The sequence below is a fragment of the Drosophila nasuta genome, chromosome 2R (assembly GCF_023558535.2).
Source record: "Drosophila nasuta strain 15112-1781.00 chromosome 2R, ASM2355853v1, whole genome shotgun sequence".
Taxonomy (NCBI): domain Eukaryota; kingdom Metazoa; phylum Arthropoda; class Insecta; order Diptera; family Drosophilidae; genus Drosophila; species Drosophila nasuta.
Window position 1 is genome coordinate 10,506,116 of NC_083456.1, and position 20,420 is coordinate 10,526,535.

General features: G+C 41.3%; 2 protein-coding genes across 10 annotated transcripts in view; one reads left to right on the forward strand and one right to left on the reverse strand.

Moving 5' to 3' along the window:
- The window catches only part of LOC132787037 (unconventional myosin-XVIIIa), a 37,758-nt gene extending 17,863 nt beyond the window's left edge, over window positions 1–19,895 (forward strand). For 2 of the 9 annotated variants that reach the window (XM_060793892.1, XM_060793894.1), the window contains 8 exons: window positions 9,253–9,387; window positions 9,449–9,676; window positions 14,673–15,038; window positions 15,096–15,374; window positions 16,710–17,668; window positions 17,727–18,110; window positions 18,170–18,328; window positions 18,922–19,895. In XM_060793892.1, the coding sequence (XP_060649875.1) occupies window positions 9,253–9,387; window positions 9,449–9,676; window positions 14,673–15,038; window positions 15,096–15,374; window positions 16,710–17,668; window positions 17,727–18,110; window positions 18,170–18,328; window positions 18,922–19,141 (2,730 nt within the window). In that variant the 3' untranslated portion in view covers window positions 19,142–19,895. Of the gene's footprint in view, window positions 1–4,616; window positions 6,626–9,252; window positions 9,388–9,448; window positions 9,677–11,041; window positions 11,350–11,375; window positions 12,975–14,672; window positions 15,039–15,095; window positions 15,375–16,709; window positions 17,669–17,726; window positions 18,111–18,169 lie in introns of those variants that run through there. The other 7 variants (XM_060793896.1, XR_009632497.1, XM_060793893.1 and 4 more) reach the window with 7 other exon arrangements.
- LOC132787039 (uncharacterized) lies at window positions 13,070–13,614 on the reverse strand. Its single transcript, XM_060793903.1, has 2 exons — window positions 13,205–13,614; window positions 13,070–13,141 (listed from the first exon to the last, which is right to left on the reverse strand). Exons 1-2 carry the CDS (start codon window positions 13,511–13,513, stop codon window positions 13,097–13,099), a joined length of 354 nt encoding a protein of 117 aa, XP_060649886.1. The 5' UTR covers window positions 13,514–13,614; the 3' UTR covers window positions 13,070–13,096.
- Window positions 19,896–20,420: the final 525 nt, after the last annotated feature.

The window sequence follows — 20,420 nt, forward strand, 5'->3', positions numbered from 1 at the left end:
AACTCGAGTGTTAGAACAAATATATTCTTTAAATAAAAGATATTGAACTTAGAACAGAACGTAAATTATGCACGAATTACTACAGCATGTTAAAGTTTTTCTTATGCTTCAAATGAGATATTTTCTTTTATGACTTCTGGTGACTCCTCGATTACATAAATTTATATGTTAACTCTGTGGCATTGATGATGAGCTGATCTTCTGTTCTGCGTAAACGATTCTCGTTAATTCCACGTATTATTGTAGTGTAGGATCTTCCTTTAAGAGGATTTCCACAGCAATTATTTATAAATTAACTCAAAATTACTGATTCAAATCAATTTGCAAATTGTAAACACACCACGAGTCACATTTTCATTTGCATACACATTTTGGGTGTCTCAGGAAGTCGCAATTTTTGAGGCTTGGCAAATGTTCTAGTCAATGGATTCGCCGTTCAGCATTACGAGGCATAAAATGAATCGGATTCGATTCCTCAATGTGATTGATAATAGACCTGAAAGACCTGTTGCTCTGTTAATAGAGAGTGATTCTACCGCTTATGAAAGAAAACGAAAACCAGCAAAAAAAATTAAAACAAATGCTTTGTTAAGAAAACAATAGATGATACCCTGTGCATTCTTGACGTGTACTCATTAATTCAGTTGAAGATTTTGGCTGTATTATGGACTCTGAAGTTCATTCACTGTGACAAACTTGTTCTATAACTAAATCCAACATTTGTGTCTATCTATGTAAATAAATCAAATATTTAGAAAGATCTATAAAGATATACTTTTATTTAGTTTCAGTGGTTTTATAGACAAAACGTTTCTTATTGCTATAAGTCTGGTAATTGAATTAGCGCAATTAGATAATTTTTATTTCAACTTAACACATTCTACGTGATAGATAATCTCGCTTTGATTGTATACGAGTATAATTTAAACTTTTTTATTTCTTCCTGTTTATTCTCAAGCAGCGTGTTTCTAAATGCATTTATTATAATTTAATCATATTGACAATTTATTGATTTATAAAATTGGCCTAATTAATCGATTTGTGTTTGATTATTTTTTGTAATAGAGTAATTACGAATATACGATTGATTGTTTCTCAAATTGCATAAAATATATTATATTATTCAATTTATTTTTATATATTTACTTTTAAATGTGTTGCCTTCTTTGCGTTTATCATATTAAAAGTGCTTCTAAAATGCTAAGCCCGAGTGTTCTCTGGGTATTTCTTGAGCCCATTTAAGTATAACTTACTGGACCCATAACAACAGCATCTCTGGCATGTGCTCGCTTGGCTGGTTGGCCCGTTGGCTGGTTTTTGATTTCCTGTTCTCATTCGCAGTCGCAGTCTCAGTTCTCATGCAACTGTGAATCCCTTCTTATGAAAAAAGCAAATCGCAATAATCTTTGACGTCACTTGTTGCATATCCACTTTTTTTCTTCTCTGTTTTGCTTCTCTCAGCTCTGTTGTTGCTCTCGCTGCTGGTGTTGATGATGTTGATGCTGTGGTGCTGTGGCATTTGCGATGACGCGGACGCTGCCAACTTTCACGGTCAAGTTCATCTGCGAAGCTCTTGGCTGCCATTGTGATATAGAATTCCGAGCTGTGTGTGTTGTGTTGAGTTTTTGCGTCTGCGTTGGTTTTGTAATGAGCTCGACCAGCCTCTCTTGGGATAGTCTCTGGATCGTGTGGCACTCAGTTGTTGGTTTCCACAAATGGCGAACGCTGTTGCAAAGCGGGAAAATCAATTGCAAATGTGTCCGAATCTTGAGTCCGCAGTGTGTCTATCGACGACGGTCAGTTATAGCAATAACAGCTGTTTAACAGAAAGTGATTACAGTGAGATTATTGTGAACATCTTCGCAGCAAATGCGAATGCGACTGACGAGATTTGGCGTCTGCTTTTGCTAATCTATGGCCTGGGCAGCGGCCTGTGGCTCATTCGACGGCGCAGTGGACGGCATGGTGTATGTAACACTCAAATACCAAATCCCCAATTCAAATCAAAATCCAATTTCAATTTCAATACCATATGCCAAATCCCATAATCAAGTCTGTGTCTTGAGCCCAACCCAATCGAAGCGAAGCTCCGAAGCAAGCGTCGTTGACTTTCACCAAAAAAACATATAAACTGACGTCGCGTTGCGTTGCGTTGCGACCCGCTGCAACCTGCACACACAGTGACAGCCGCAACAACAGCAACAACAACCACATTTGTCCAATGCACATTAACATTTTTTCCATGCAAACATTTAAAGTGAAATTTCCCAGCGTTCGCTTTCATTAGAAATGAATCGAACCGAACCGAACCGAAGTTGCCGTTGTCTGCAATTTGGTCCACAGCCCAGAGCCACAGTTGGGGCAGCTTTCAAGTGTTGCATAATAGATTATTGAGGCGGGTTCTGTCATCAGTTAATGCAGCGAATTAACTGGAAATCTGTGACTTGGGAAATTGGCTCAAGAGAAACACGAAAACTTCATTAGTGCCTTGACATGCAACAACACGTTGCCAGTGGACTGACCGACCAACAGCGAGGAGGCGTGTCTATAATCAATTTACGCATTAATCTAAAGCCGAAGACAGGCCCTTCGGGGCGGCATCAGCTCTATGTAAACTAGTTTGTGGTTAATTTTGAAACAATAACCAGGAAGCTGCATATTTATTTTGAAAGAGCTGTGAACTGCCCTTTACCGAGCGGTGCAGCTTTAATTCACTTAATTAGTAACAAGACGTGTTTCTTATTGCTTAATTGGGCAACACGAGAGAGTCTCGCCATCCAGCTGTGCGTTGGTGATAATACTTGATACCGATTTGATCTGTGATAAGCTTCGATCCGAGACTGCACGTAATCTGATGACTGATTGCACATCTATTTAATTTATTGATAACGTCAAGTGCAATAAGGAAGATGCCGTAAGTTCTATAATTCAATAACCTGATATCGAATCAAGCTTGCAAAAATTACAGAATTTATGCAGTTTGATCGATATTGCCAGAGCTTGAAGTTGTAGAACTAAAATGTGAGAGCAATTTTACAGGAAACGTTGAAAGAGAAAACGGATAATTAAAAATGTGAATATATTATTTTTATATTAAAGATTGCTTGACTACAAATTCCACAAAACTGGACAGATCTAATAATGTCAAGTTAAATTCTCTCATTTGAATTGTAAATACATATTTCGTTTTGATTCTAAAAAGTCTACAAAGATGGAATACATTAGGTTTTTAAAATATGTAAAAAAAGAGTTCTGTTAGCAACAAAAGAAATAAAATATTCATGTTGTTCATATGCAATACGAAATTTATCAGTTAATATATTTTATTTGCAAAATAACTTCGCATATGAAAATAGAATATAAAAAATGTTGCTCATATATTTGGAGTTAATAATAAAATTAATTTCTGTGACAGATTCTATAGTTCCATTGATTTGAAATTTAAATTTTGAATTGCTAATTTCTATAACTAGTTAGAAGATTGAAGATTTTCAAATGTGTCCTGTTTTAATTCGTGAAAGAAATTTTATCTTCTTAATGATCAGCTGAATTTGATTTGCATGAACATTAATCTATTAGCTTGTTGAGAAATAATTCCTTCAGTCAGTGTTGAGATTAAACTATTGAAAGTATTGTGTTATCCTCTTTAGCTTGCAGCGATTACCATTAAAATGTAGTAGGATTAAACAGCAGTTATTTTTTTTTATTTTCTCCTTAGATGACTTAAAATGAAGTCTGTATATTAAATTTGTTTGTACATAAGACAAATAATAATACAGTTGCCGTTAAGACTCATTCTTGATAACCTTTGAAGCTTGCTGCGATTGAGACGACTTAAAATATAGTCTGTCTATTCAATTAGTTTAATATCTGTTGCCCTAGGGCAGTGCAATGACCTCTCAGCCTAAGCACTGTCTGCGATGTCTGTAGAACCAACTTGTATAAATATTTGTCATTGTCATGAATTACAAGCAACGCGTTGCAAGTTGCCACAGCGAACAGCTGTTGAACTTGCGCTTGAGACTTGCGGCGCTTTTCTTCAGGCCAATTGCTGACAATGAAAGGTTCAAATGGATATGGAAACAACAATGCACTTGTTTCACTTTTCTTTGCACATGTCAGTGATTACGACAATAACGATGATGATTGTGTAGACGATAATGATGATGATGACGGAGAGTGTGATTCAAAATGGAGCTGAGTTTGGTTCGTAATGTCGCTAATGAGGCGAATCAACTAGATGTAGACGAAACAGATTATTGGTGTTGGTAATTAGCATCGAACCTGCAGCTGCAACACGTTGCAGACACAACACACCGTGCTTGCTCTCCCCTCCTGCGTTCAACTTGGCCCCCCAAAAGTTCCACTCTTGGCATTGGCTAACCATGACCGCCGTCAATTACTGTAAGCCGCGACCATGTCCACAGCTCTTTTGTTGATAAGCCACTTTCGAATGCACAGCAGCGCACTTGGCTGACTGTTGTCGTAGTCGTTGTTGTTGTTGTTGGCCATTTGGCTATTTCGCTGGCTGGTTGGTTGGTTGCTTGGCTCTTTGAGCTGCGACTGCGTCTGGCGCGCGGCAAGAAATTCAGTTGCGCCGTTGAGCTCAAAGAGAAAACACCACACACGAATTACGCGCCAAGCGCCCAGCAGCTGTGAAAGTGTTGGAATCGCTGGTCAAGTGGCCAATCGGCCAAATCGAAAGGAAACTTTGCGCAGCAAATATAAAAAACAACAACATACACATAAACAAAGCAAACCAAAAACATATTATATGCACTTTTACTTGCTGCCAGCTTTTACATCATCATCATCATTATCATCATCTTGATCGTCATCGTCACTAGCGTTGTCACATTGATTGATTGCCATTAACCACTTCGTCATGTATAAGCACACGGTCAAGTCGAAGCTGTCGCAGGCTCGCAGTACGCCGCCGACTGTTGCCACAACAGGCACGCCCACCAAGCAGACACACGCCCTTGGCGCCAGCAAAAAGTTCTTCTCGCACATACGCCACAAGATCGAGGATAATCTAACGCCCAAGCTAAGTGGCAAGCTCTACTACAAGGGCAGCAAACACACGCGCTCAATGAGCGCCCTCAGTTTGGTGGACACCGGCGGCTGTGTGGGCGGCAAGTACACGCCCACAGCGACTGTGCCAGCAGCAACCGAAGAAGGCACTGCAGCTGTTGCGGCGCCGCTGCCAATCTTTGCCAGCAGCAATCCGCTGATGATGAGCAGCAGCGTTTACAGCTATGTGGATAGCGATGAGGAGGAGAGTCAACTGGGCTTGGGCCTGAGTCTAACACAGCAGTCATTGGAGGACGAAATCTTTGCCGAGCTGGAGAAGGTGGCACACGATGAAAGCAAACTCAACGAGGTGTTGCAGAGCTTCGATCAAATATTGCAGGAGTATCCGCCAGTCGAAGAGGTAATTCCCGTGCAAATGTTGCCCACCGTGGTGCACATGCTGGAGCCCAATATGGAGCAGTCGCTGCTGCCCCCGCCGCCCGCGCAGTTCAGCGATCGACAGCTGCTGGCGAAATCTCACAGCACTTTGAGCATGGCAACGAGTAGGCGACAACAGATTTATCAAACTCCCGAATTGGCCAATTCCAAGTTGTTGCGACGCAGCGACTCGAGTGCGAATCAACGCTACAATTCGCTGTGTGAGCTGAGTCAACTGAGTGGCAGTCGCATACCCATCTCGAAACACTCCAGTCTGCGCAATCTGGCCAAGAGCAAGCAGCAGCCAACACAACAACAGCAGCAACAGGTGCAACCACAGCCACGCCAAGCACGGCAACAACGCACTCGCTCTATGCTGACGCTGAGCAGCAGCCGCAGTCAAAGTGCGTCCAAGGCAAAGCCAACTCCAACTGCAATAGCAGTCACTGCTGCGCCGCCCAAGCGTGCTAACTCAACGCTGGAGCGACGACAAGTGGCAGTGGCCAAACCACCGAGAAGAGCCAACTCCACACTAAAATCAGCAGCAGGCAGATCGAATGCGAAAAGTGATGAGCTGCTGGTCAAGTGTCTGGCCAAGGGACAAGAGTTGCTGCGCAAGGTGGAGACCATGAATGGGGCCAAGGCCCGCACAAGTCGCGGCATTAGCAAGGAGCACACACAACAGTTGCGGCACAAGAAGAAGCAGCAGCAAAAGCTGCAGTATGCCAATGAGGAGAAAGTGGGCAAACCAAAGCTCGAGTCGTGCAAAATCATACCGCCCAAGCTGGGCGAGACCTCGGACAAGAATCACGAGCTGCTCGTCAAAGTGGTGCAACAACAACAACAGCAACCAACCAAGAAGATAACGACTGTCAAATCTGTAGAGCAATGCTCAAACTCCGACTCAGATGATTCGGGTCACATTAGCAACACGGTGTTGTCCTCCGCCTCCAATTCGACGAGCAATTCAACAGGAAGTCTCTGTGAATCCGAGGGGGAAACGGAGCCTAAGCTCAGCTGTTGCAAGCCCAATAAAATCGCACAATTACTGCAGAAATTCGAAGCGAAATCAAATCCACAGCTGCCACAACTGGTGGCCACCAAAGTGGCACAAGTGCAGGCGGTGCGTTGCATACAAACGCAGGTGGAGATCTATCCCACCTATACGAAAGAGGTAACTATGCGGCTGCACTAGACTCCTTCCACATAGCAAAGGGCCCTTCCAACCAACCTCTACATACAACTTATATATTATTTAACTACTCGTATTTATATTGTTATGGCTATTATCTATTATTTAGTTGCCAACTATTTCTTAACTTATTAACTCGAATAAAAACGTATTTTTAAACCAAACCTCTTTGGCGCTCTCTATACTATATTCTATATATACATCAACTTTAACACTTGGTTTTGGAGTAGCTTACTGTTTGCCCTGCCTTTGCCTTTGCCTATGCCACGCCCTGTCCTGCTTCCGCCCCACAAAAAAAAACGCATATAAACATATTTTTCCCAGTTGGCTTAGTCGCAATTTCACATTGGTTTACTTTCATTTTTGATCTACGTGCGCTGCATAATTAAAAAATTTCGAAATTGTTTCTCGTGAAAGAGCGAGAAAAAAACGTCGCAAAATTCACCTGACGACGCTGCCACACCTCGAAAGGTGCGGTACAACAACAACAACAACGACGCAACGTGGTGGTGCCTCCAAACTAAATCCCAAATGCTGCCCCATCCCCAGACTGACTAATTTGTAGTCTTTATAGAGGGTCGCTCTATGACTGTGGCATTGCTTTGTTGCTCTGTTGTTGTCATTGCTGTTTGCTGTAGAGAGTCTCGCCTGTTGGAATTAGCTTCACTTTGAGTTGGGTTGCGGCTTTGGCTTTGGCTTCGACTTCACTTTGCTTTGGATTTCCTTTTGTTTGTTTACAATTTAAATTTTTTTTTTGTGATTTTTTTTTCTCTTTCGGTTTTTTTATCTTTACTACTTTCCCACCTTTGGCGGCCAGGTGTGCAAATTGCTCTGCAAATTGTACTCTGCTTTTGCCACCTTGACCTTCACTTCCTTGAATTGATTACATTTCGCTTGAAAACCGAATGAAATTTGACTCACAGCTGCACTTCAGACTCCAAGTGTTGTTATGCAAAGAATTCTAGTTGCTGATGCAACTGAAATTATCCACATTTGTGACCCTACAAGTGATTATTATAACCACTTCATTAATCGCAGATTAGTGGTCATTTAAGTCATATTGCGCATTTAGAAAATCAATTGGAAAAGTGGTATTAATTAAATAATAATGTAATTCACTCTCTATGAAGATTAAACTGTAACAATTCTGAATAAATTTCATAAGGTATTAAACTAGACGCAGCCGAGTTAGTGATGAATATTTTGTTTTGGCCACGATACGATTTATCTGCAAAATTTCATCTCACTGGCATAATAAACACAAAAGTTATAAAACATTTTTTTTTTTATTAGCGCTTGTCTGGGGCAAATGTTTTAATGGTGTGTGTGCGCATATGTTTTAATTCGTTTAGAGTGCGATGGGCATAGTGTAACTTTTAGTTGTCAGACTCAAAGTGCGAAGATGAGATCTTAATTATAACTGAATTTTAATGGTCCATTGGCAAAAAAAAAAAAAATTTTAAAATTAGACTTGCGTTGGCTTGACATTATGATGTTTTTTTTTTATCAAGTTTTGCATAGTGAATAATAGTGTCAGCTAAGTTAAAGAGAACAGTCGAGTTGATTTGGGATCTCAGAGACTAAAAGAATTAATTTCATAAAATTGCACGTAAATATTCTTAAATTCATTACGTAAATCAAATTTGATTTAAATTTTCGATATCATGCCTTGCCCGAAAATATTATATAAGAATCCATAACAACTTCCTGGTTAAATCTAAATTCATTATTCTCTGCTCTCAATTGCAAATATTTTGAAAGTTTAAAATCAGATAAGTAATGTGAAAATTATTTATTAAAGAAGGTGTAAAATATGAGCGGTGATTTAATATAAACTGTATTATGCATATTATATTGTGTGAAACCGTGTTAGTATTACAAGTTAACTATTAGGTTATTACGTCGTAGTGAAGCCCTCTTAACTAAATCGTTTTTATTTTATTTATTAACCAATTAACTGTTAATTGGCAGATATGAAGCGTATTGAATTAAATATATAATTAATTCTGATTTGTTGATATCTAATGTGAGTTTGTATAATGAATTCTCAATTTGTATTAGAATTAGCAATAGATTAATGTGCAGTTCATAGTTATTGCATAAACATATTATATTTTAAATATTACATTTTTTCATGATCTAAGAAAATATTGAGGTCATTGAACGAGTATGAATGAAGACAACGTTTTTCTGTTAGTCTAAGTCTGTCAAAATACAATATTTTTTGCAAAATGATCACTACTAAAAAGGTAACTGACCCGCGGTACATTTGCAATTGTCATATAAAGTTTTGGCAACGCAACTGTGTTTATAGTTTAGAGATTCACTCTGGCTAGCTCAGATGTTAACGTTACGATTTCTCTAATTGAATACAACTTTTTGTATTTACACATGTGCATATGAATGAAGATGTACATTGGCTATTCAATTAAATAAATTCCAGAGACCTAAGAGCACAACACCTTCAACTCAAAAGGTCGCTGAAAATAATTAATATAAATGGCGTAACTTATTTGAGTTGTTTAAATCTCTGCGAAGGTTTCGCAACTGCATTTGGTCTATGCTAAACTAATTATGCTATGAATATTTATTTTTTTGCCACCTTGCAGATACTCTTCCGTTCGGGTGTATTAAATGAGCTGGAGGCCAAACGAGATGTGTTGCTCTCGGATCGTATCATCCAGCTGCAGGCCTTCTGTCGCGGCTACTTGGCTCGCAAGAAGATGTCACAACGCCGCATTCAGGTGAGTTTAAGAGAATACTCGAATCTCGTTTTGGGCTAAAGCGAAATTTCTGTTAATTTAGGAATTGGCAGTGCGTTGCATACAACGCAATGTGAAGGCCTTCTTGGCGGTAAGGGATTGGCCCTGGTGGCGTCTTTTGGTTCGTGTGACGCCGCTGCTCAATGTTCATCGCACCGAGGAGCAGCTGAAAATTGCCAACGAGGAGCTGATTATGCTGCGTGCCAAGCTGGAGAAGATCGAATACGATCGCAGTGAAGTCAAGAATGAGAATCAGAAATTGGAAGCCAAGGTAGGTTTATAAAAGAGTTTAATTAAAAATGCTTTTGTAGTTGTTAATTGAAATGGCAAAATATTCGCCGATGTCAAGACAAGTGGCTGCCACAATCTCTGTCTGTGCCTCAAAAAGTATCTGGGGCGACAAGATCGGACCAGTTGTGTATATTGTATACATTTCACATTTCGCTGAATGATGCTCTATGTGCTTCATTATAAATTATAAACACTTTTATAGAAAGTCGTATTTATATATTTGCGTATAATTATGTGTGAAATGAATATTCTGTTAGTTCTTGTACAATGGGATAAATGTAGAGGCATCTGAAATCTATTATCTTTGATCTATTATTAGTTGGAAACGTCAACAATTGGTTCGAAGAATATTACTTGCGGAGGAGTGTGAGTAATGTGTGGCTGCGAAATATCTGCAGTTATTTAACAATCAATATATTTGCTTTTTGCGTAGGAATATATATATATATGTACATATATGTTTAGATATGAGCGATAAAATAGAAATAAATCTCGTTTAAAATATAGTTATTTCGCATTTAAGAAACTAATTTCTTCAAAGTTTCAAACTGACTGTGCTGCCACTTTTTGCAAGTGTGCTGCCAATCTGTCTTCAAAAACTGTAAATTAAACATTAGAATAATATTAAACTTAGCTGTCGGACTACTAAAAGATGGTTTAATTTATAATGTTTACTACTTGGATATTCATTTGGAATCCATTTCACGCTGACTTCATTTTGAGATTGATGCTCGATGTACCATATAGGTTCGAAACTGCAATCTGGCGATGTTTCCGCCTCGTGTTTGGTTTATTGTAAAATATTTATAAATAGCTTCTGGGCAATGCGTGAGTCCATTGAACACTGTCTGTAAGTATGTCCATATGTATCTATGTTTTTGTATATATGCGTGGAAAGAATAGCGGCTGCACTTAAGAATAGCGAGTTCTATGATATTTTTAAATGCTCTAAAAGATCATTAATAATACTTTATTGCGCTACTGTACTCTATCTGTTGGCTTTGGATGTTGGCGACTCTCGCTCGACCGCTGTGATGTGATATTGTGTTGCAATCTTTGGTTTCACGTTCCACATTTACATAAGTTGCTGTCAGATCAACAGTTGTCTCGACTTTTAACATAACTATATACTAAATGGCCGAGATTATGTCAATATCGAGGCTGACCAATGTTGCAATTTCTTTTGTTCTCTCTTGCTCTCCCTCTCTTTCTGTCTGGTTGTTGGTTTCGCTTTCGCTCTCAGTGCGAGCGCTTTGCCAAAAAGCAGCTGGCGGCCCGGCGAGCTTTTTCTGGTCACGCATCGCATCGCAACGCTTCGGATCGCAAGTGGCCGCCGGATACAAAAATCAGTCCGCTTAGTTGCGAGGCGAACGCTTGAGGCGCCTAATCGTGCCGTGTCCGTGTCCGTGCCGTCACATCGATCGCCGTGTCGCGAGATCCGTATCCGTGTTCGCATTCAAATACTGAATCTGAATCCGAAAGCGATACGTTTGCGTGCGTGTGTGCGATTGTTGAACGGTGCCAAAAGTGAAAATAAAAATGAAAATCAACCAACAAGAAAATTAAGAACGGACAAAAAAAAGAAAAGAAGAAAAACAAAACGACAACATATTGGCAATTTGATGCTTTAAGCCAAAATAAATAGCATTTTGGGTTTAAATTTAAATATATATATTTTATTTTGCCTGCAAAGCGAGAGCGATCTCAAGTTTTTGACAGCATGTTAAATCCATCACACAAGATTCCTCAAAACGAAACCTACCCCGAATAATCGATAACGAAACGAAATTTACGAAGATATTGCAAAATTGGCTAAGCACCACAAAAATTTGCACACGACCAAAAAAGAAATCCGCAACTAACACAATTTGATCCTTTTATCCCCTTTCCCTTTCTGCCAAATCCCTTTATCCTTTTGACTAACACGCATCCCCCTCACACCCCACATCCTCGCTTTCCCCATGGCACCACTGGCAACACCAGTGGATGCAGCAATTGCTGATCGTGCCGACATTGCAGCGTCGTCGTCGCAAGTTGCCCACAATGAAGGTAGTTTAGAGAAGGCCATCGCATCCGAGTCCGAGCAGGAACAGGCCACGTTTATGGCTCGTGTCCTGGCCGCCATGAATGGTATCACAAAGCACAACAATCACAGCGGTGGCAGCGGTAGCGGTGGCAGTGCCACCTCGCTCAACAGCAGCCACAAGCCACCGCGGCCACCCAGCAGTTCGGCTCGCAAACAGCTGCGTCTGCTGCCCAAGCAGCGCGAGCAGAGTCCCGTACAGACGCTGACCAATGGACACACTGCATCATCAAGCACAACTACCACACGCACTCAGAACACACAGAACAACAGCTACACCACACGCTCCACCACCAACAGCAGCAGCCGCTTGTCGCAGTCGCTTTCTACATCCGGACTGGGTAATGGCCAGCTGGAGGATAATGAAAGCCACTACGAGGTTAAGCTGCAACTGCCTCTCTCAACAGGAGCCAGCCCGACACCATCTGCCTCCGATGCGGCCATGGATCGACTGCGTCTGCTGACCCGCTCTCCCAGTCCTGCCTATTCGATATCCTCGCGCTGCTCCACACAGTCCAGCGTCAGCTTGTCGCGCTCCTCACGCCTGGAGACGCCGCCGCGTCGCGTCTTTCCGCAGAGCTATACGCGAGGTAGTGGCCTGGATGCCTACGAGATGCGTCAGCTGGAGAGCTCGCCAGTTGTATTCGATGCGAATCTATCGTTTGTGCTTGGTTGCAAGCGGCAACCGGTGCATCAGACGCTGCGACCATCGCCCTCGTTCGAGGATCCGCGCACCTCGTCCGCCTATCTCAGTGAAAAGATCCAAAACTTCCTCAAGCGCACCGATCATGTACAGGAGGAATGGACAGCCATGGGTCGCCGCTCGCGACGTCACAATAGCAACAGCAGCACCGCCAGTATGCCGGTCGTTGGTGGCCACAACAGTCGCTGCAGCACTCCGGGCAGTGCCTCAACCTATGGCGGTGGCTATGACGACTACGACACCATATCGCTGATTGAACGACAACGCGAACGGAACAGCATGGAACGCTGTGGTTCGGTGGGACGCACTCGCTCCACACAGAACATACTGACCAAGGCCTTTCAGTTGTCCAAGCAGATGCCACACACGCCCACATCGCGAGGCAACTCCATGGCCAGAGAATCTTCGGTGGCGACAACAACGTCCGCAATGCAGGCGGACGATGACGACGATCGCACCATACGCGAGGAGGATGACAATGAGCTTGATGAGGTAGTGCTTTGCTGTCGATAATACGCGTAACCTTGAGCTTGTCAATCGGACATATATACACAAATACCCTATACTCAAGAAACTAGGTGATGGGGTAGTCTACAAATACAATTTATTGTTTATTATAGTATGGAACAAGCGTTTGGCTCCCTCTTGCAGCTTTCGACCTGTTTAATGGAATTGAAAATTTCGGTAATGTTGTTGTCAGTTATAGTTGGCATCCACTGTACCTTCATGCGATACTTTTCCTTCTTATATTCGGGCATACGGCACCAGGCGCGTGCCGCCTTCTTGATCTGTTCCTTAGGATCTAAAGAGGGATGCTTTCGTCCATATTCGAGCACAAAATTTTTATAAGCTGCACTCATAGTTGGCGCTGGTTTTGGTTTGACGCAAGTGCGCTTGGTTCGTGGTCGGGGCTTGCATCTGCCCTTTTTGAAGGTGCCCCTCGGTTTCACCTTTCGACCAGGACGGCACGCATCAACTAAAGCACCGCTCGTTGAAGGAGTATCGTCGTCATTCGTCTCAAAATTATCCATTTGTACAAAGTTTATCAAATGGTTTTAAAAATGTAAAACCTCAGATTTATCGTAAAAATGTGGAAACCTAAAATGTATGAATGTAAACTGAGAAATGAATAACTTTTTATTGTAGTTGAAGAACGATTGGATGCAAACTGACAGTTAATTTATTGAACACTTGATGCTAAGTGTGTTTCTAGTCGATCACTTTTCCATTTCTATTTCTTGAGTTGTTGATGAGCAATTTAATTCGCTGTGTGGGTAGTTGACATCATTTCAAATGATCGTTGTCCTATTATAATACAAATCAAAGAGTCTAAAGTAAACATACATATGGTAGAAAATTCCATGCTGCGTCGCTGCTGACATTGACAGCGGCTTCCTCCGACTGCGAGACGTCTCGAAAGTTAGCAGTTCACTTCAGATGCTTCAGTTCAGTTTATATTTAGACCAAAAAAAATGCGTGAATCACACGGAACGAATTCTTTACGTAGGACTCGATACTTGTGTGTAAGGGGAAAATATCTATATCTATATATTCCATGGCTGTTTGTTTGCTTTTCATATTCAGGGGTAAGAAAGTGATTAAGTTTAATTTAAATACAACTTGAACAGCTGAAAGCCAAAATACCGAATAAGTTATGATGAATATTTTGGGCAAACTTTGGAGATCACGTTCACTGAAAAACCTCCATAATTATGTCAAAATGCAAATTAAATATAGAGTTTATATAAACAATATAATAGAAATTCCTTGTCGCACACGCCTCTTGTATATATATTATATGCAAAAATATTTAAAAGCAAACAAATACTATAATAATTTTGGCACATTTGTTATGTTTTCAGCAATAATAAATTACATTTCAAATGTTGTCCAACTTAATTATTTAATTGCAAGAGTACTCTTCATTTATGAAAGTAAATCTTGTTGCTGTACTCAATATGTTTTTTGGTTTTTGGGTTGAGGCCATGTAGACAATGAATGTTTCGCTGCTAAACTTAGCATGCCGATAAGATAAATAAATATCTCAACTGTTTATAAATATGCCAAACGAAACGAAATTGAAATTAGAATCGAAATGAAACAAACAAAACACAAATTTTATATGCGAAATTCTTGGCAAATTGCTGCGAAATTGGCACGTAATAACACATGTTTAATAATTGTTTGCAGTTATCCGAGCTGACCGTGGATCTGGCCGAGGAACGCTCTACGGCGCATATAGCCACGGAGCGACTGGAGGCGGAGACTGGCGAACGTTTGAAGCTCGAGAAGGAGCTCGGGGAGCAGCAGTCAAAGGTGAAGAATCTGCAGGAGATGACCGAGAAACTGGAAATGGAACTGATATGCGCCAAGTCCGATTTGAATGGCATCTCCGAAGATGAGGATGGCGAGCATGAAGAAGGCGCCGGTGGCGTTTATAAGCTGAAATACGAGCGTGTTGCAAGGGAATTGGAGTTTACCAAACGCAGACTGCGAACGCAGCATGAGCATGATCTAGAACAGCTGGTCGGGCTAAAGAAGCAATTGGAAAAAAAGGTAAGAATACAAAACGCTAAACGCTCTAAGATCTTGTTGCTAATTGGATGATTGCAGCTATCCGATGCCTACGAAGAAGTTGAGGAACAACGTCAGGTTGTGGGCCAATGGAAACGAAAGGTACAAAAGATGACCAACGAGATGAATGATTTGCGCATGCTGCTCGAGGAGCAAAATGCACGCAACAATTTGCTGGAGAAGAAGCAGCGCAAATTCGATGCCGAGTGCCAATCCCTGCAGGATGCATCGCGCCAGGAGCGTCAGGCCAAGGAGCGGTACGGCCGTGAGAAGGATGTGCTGCAAGCCGAGAAGTTTACGCTGGAACAAACGCTGGCGGTGAGTAAATTAATTAGTAAATAGTATACTAAAAATTAGTATTGACCATTTAAGTAACAGTTGTAATTGGCGAAGTTAGCTGAATTAGTTATTCATATTCAATAGAATTTAATTGGATCACTCTTACAAAAACTGCAGGCAATTTTCAATAGATCTAGTTTTTCTTTTCTTTATGAGATTTGGTAATTGAAATCTTTAATTGAAAATGATTCACTCTTACGAAGTAATTATTGAACACTCTTACGAAGTAATTATTGAACACTCATCTCTAGCGCAGACAACAAATGTTGGGCAACAAATATGTTTCAGCAACATGTTGCTAAGACAAATGTTGCCGCTTTTGCCGGGTAAGCAGCGAGGAGACCTGCGAGAGCAAGACAGCGCAACAGCTAGAGAGAAGCAGCCAAACAAATCGGTTTTATAATCAGCACTGGCAACAACAAGTGGCAGTGCCAGTTTCAGTGGCAGTGGCACATGCAACATTGCGGCAGATACACAGATACTGTATCTGAAAACTCGTTCAGCTTGTTTACCCACGCCGTTGCCTGACTGACTGCCTGCCTGGCTGCCTGAATGCTTGACAGACTAAGGGACTGACAGACTGGCAGACTGTGTAGACTATGTGTGTACAATGGCAATTTGAGGCTACCTGCCCACACCATATGCAAGCGGCATGCGGCATACGGCAAACAGCAAACGGCATGCTTAACTGCTCTTCCAAACTATGTTATGTTGATCTTCTGCTGCTCTTTCTCGCATGTTCTAAGAAGGTTTTTCCCTCGAGTTACGCTCAGTTTTCATTGCTTGTGTTTCTCATGTTTTTATCGCTCTGTGCTCTTTGGCTCTCTCGCTCCGCTTTTGTGTCTTTCTTCAAGCGATGACTGTGACCGAGTCGAGCAGTGGCTGCATGAACGTCAACATCGACGCGCGATAACTGGAGTACACACAAATACACACGCATAGTTCTACGAAAAAACGATATTAAAAATATAAATAATAAAAAAACGAAGAGAGAACAACAACAATAATCGTAATAATAAGAATAAGTTTTGACTGTGACCGCGTGATAACTAGCCGGACATTCCATTTCCATTCTCATTACCATTACGATTGTCATTCCCGTTGCCGTTCCCACTCCCGTTCCCATTCTCATCGTCACTTTTTAAGCAATTCCCATGCGTTTGGGCAGTGTTCAAGTACAGGCATGAGTCTCAGCGCCACATGTGCAACGCGGCTGTTTGAAGTAGGTTGGATTGCTGCAACAAACTGGGTTAAATACTATTCCCATAAAACTGAATTTGCTTTAATTCGTGTGCTTCGCTTTCTCTCCCGTAGGATACGCGTCTTGATCTCGAGCTCAAAGAGGAAAAGTTGGCATCACTGCAACGCGAACTCGAGGAGATGACATTTGGCGGCGGCACCGAGGAGGAGTTTGCCCAGCTGCGGCGCTCCAAGAACGAAACCGAACGTCGCGCCAAGGAGCAGGAGGAAGAACTGGATGAAATGGCCGGGCAAATACAGTTGCTGGAGCAGGCCAAGCTGCGTCTCGAGATGACGCTGGAAACGATGCGTAAAGAAGCGCGCCGAGAGTCACAGCAGCGTGACGAAGAGCTGGAGGAGGTGCGTGGCAATGGCTACAAGAAGATCAAGGCACTCGAATGCCAGCTGGAAACGGAACACGAAGAACGCACGCTATTGTTGCGCGAAAAACACGAACTGGAGCGTCGCCTCTCATCCATGGAGGATCGCGATCGTGTGGATCGTGACGCCGAGGAGGCGCAGAATCAAAAGCTTCGTCGCGATTTGCGCAAATACAAAGCGCTGCTCAAGGATGCTCAAACGCAACTGGAACGCCTCAAGGCCGATACGCCCGGCAAGACGCTGATCAGACAGCTGCGCAATCAGCTGGAGGATGCAGAATCAGCTCGCTCATTAGCCATGAAGGCACGACAAACCGCTGAGGCCGAGCTGACCGAGGTCCAGGCCATGTTCGAAGAATCACACAGAGCACGCAACGATGCCGAGGAACGCGCTAATACAGCGCATCGGGATCGCGCTGAGCTGCAGGCCCAGATCGAGGAGAATGAAGAGGAGTTGGGCGAACTTATGAAGAAGTACAGTGCGACAGTGAAACAGCTCAATACGGAGCAAATTAATGTCTCCGAATCAGAGTTCAAGCTCACTGAACTGGAGGCTGAGCGCAATAATCTAAAGGAACAGGTTGCCGAGCTGCAACATCGTCTCGATAATGTTGAAAGCTTGGGTGATCCTACCATGGCGGTCATGTCAAAACGGTGAGTAGACCTCTACTATTACTTGAACAATGTGCTCAAGTTATTTATTTATTTACAGCTTGGAAATGCGCACCAAGGAACTGGAATCACGCCTTGAATTGGAGCAAGCGACACGTGCACGCCTCGAAGTGCAGGTTAGCCGGCATAAGGAATCGCTAGAAAAGCTGCAAAACGAAGTCACTCAGTCAAAGATTCGCGAAATGCAAGGCCAAGAAGTGCTGAAGAAATCGCAAAAGAGTTTGCGTGACATGCGCGAAGAGTTCCACTCCCTCTCCAGTCGCGAACAGGAATCCTTGACGCGTCGCAAGGACCTCGAAAAGAAAATGGAGGTCATGGAATCCGAGGGCACGGCGCTCAAGAACGATTTGCGGTTGGCGCTGCAACGCATTGCGGATTTGCAGCAAGCCATGGAGGAGGAGGGCGAAGAAGAGCTCAGCGAAAGGTAACTAGATATTGGTCAAATATTGAATCTTGTAACTAATCATGTTTTTGTGGTTGCAGTGATGAGAGCATCAGCTCGGTGGGCTCCATCAGCGATCTGGAAGATCGCCTGCGGCCAGTGCATGTGAAGCGCAGTTCACAGCAGTCGTTAAACGGCATCGGTGTCGCGCCAAGCACGACTCGCACGATAGTTTGCGAGAAGGACGACAACAGCCCTAGGTACGCTGATAACGAAGTCAACTCAAACAGCAGGCAGCACAAGCACTAAGCAAGCACACCGTACTAGCACCAATATACGCAATAACAAATAATAGCTCGATATATGCGAATGAAACAAACAAACAAAACATAGTATATAGAAATTAATTATACTTATACTTATGCTTATGTATAACTAAAGTATCAACAACTACCACTGCTATTCTACTATCAACTAGTTAGCTAGTTAGCTACTTAGCTTGTAAGGTCTGTTGCTATTTGCCGGCTTATCTAATTAACCTAATTACTTCATACATGCTACAACAACAACCAACCATGCCAACCACATCCAAAAACCAAACTCTGACCCAAAAACAACATCAACTTCAACGCCAACCGCCTCCCATTAACAACCACAAAAAAACAAACTCATAAAAAAACCAAAATGCTTTGTAAATATGTTCATATGCATATGCTTACATATGCGGCAAAAAAAAAAAACATAAAAATACTATTTCCCGCCTTCCAAAACGCCCATCCAAAATGCGCCCCCTTGTTGTGCGTGCGTATGTGTATGTGTGTGCGTGTAAAACATTAGCTTTTTCTTATTATAGAATAACAGTGACGTCGCCATCGTCGCCACACATACATAAGCTGGCACTGGCGGCTAAAGCCATACCGGATCCAAAACCGGACACAAAAACTGCAGCACCTAAGAAATTAACGCCAACAGCGGCTGCAGCGACACCAACAACATTATCTCCGAAAACAGGAACAACAACAGCAGCAGCATCAGCCGCAGCAACAACAATAAATGGAGTTGATAAGCCCTAGAAGTATCTCAACGGCAGCTGTATGTTTCTTTATTATACATATTATTTTTCTTGAACTCTGTAATATTAATTAGTTTTGTTTTTTTATTTGATTACGGTTTAGTTCAATATGTTTAACTATTTATTATCAAAAATTAGCTACTTATATAAATATACATATATTTAAATATAATAAACACAATCTACATATACATATATAATCAATTCCGTTTCGAATGGAATCGTAGTTAATTTAATTTGCGACAGTCCCTATCTAAAACAAAAGTGATTAACATGTTTTATTCTTCTCACAAAAATAAATAACACTAACTAACGTTTGACACATAAACGACCTACACACCTATAGCATATAGACCATTTTCCTATAGCCAACTTAAATGAAATGAAATTAGTTAAACGCGTTTCAAAATCATAGAGAAGTATGCGTAATGAAAAATCGAGTATAATTACAATTTTTACTAAATCAAACAAAAAAAAAGCTAAATTCAATATTTATATAACAATATTTTTCACATATAGTACGTACAGCTCATACTAGGTACTACATTCAATAGATTTTGCATACAAACATTAGCATCATTCTTCACATAGTAAACCCATAAAGCATCGACTATATATTATATACAAATATTTATATATTGGAATACGAAACACTTGCAAAATTATTATATCTGAAAATCCAAACTAAATTAAATACAATACAAAAAAAAAAGAAAACGACAAATAAATATATTGTTATAAAACCCAAATAAATGTGTTTAAATACAATGTCAATCATAGTGACAGACATCGAATACTGCTGACCTCCGTTGGTCTGGTGAAAATTTTATTATTTTGTTAACAACACTCCTTTAAAATTATTTGATTATTATTATCTTAATAAATAAATATTTGAAGTATTTTTTAAATTGGAATAAATTAAAGAAATTTGAGAATATAGCATGCTAAAAGTTATTTTCTATTTATAATAAATTCTAACACCTTTTCATAGTTTGGTAACAATTGTGCCAGGTACCAAGAGGCAATTGCTTGACCCCAAAAACAGTGAATTTGACTGCGTATCAAGTGTCAGCACCGTAAATGGTAAATAGGAACCAATCAAGTCTCTAAATTTGGCCTAATTGAACTACTTGCACCACCATTGATTTATTTATGCAAACACGCACACCTCGTAGGTCGAGGTCAATGCTTAAAGACTTACAAGTAATAGCAAGACATGCTTCTCTGGCCTTCTCCGGCCTCAATCGCAGCTCTTGTAAATGCCCCTACCATGTTGCAAC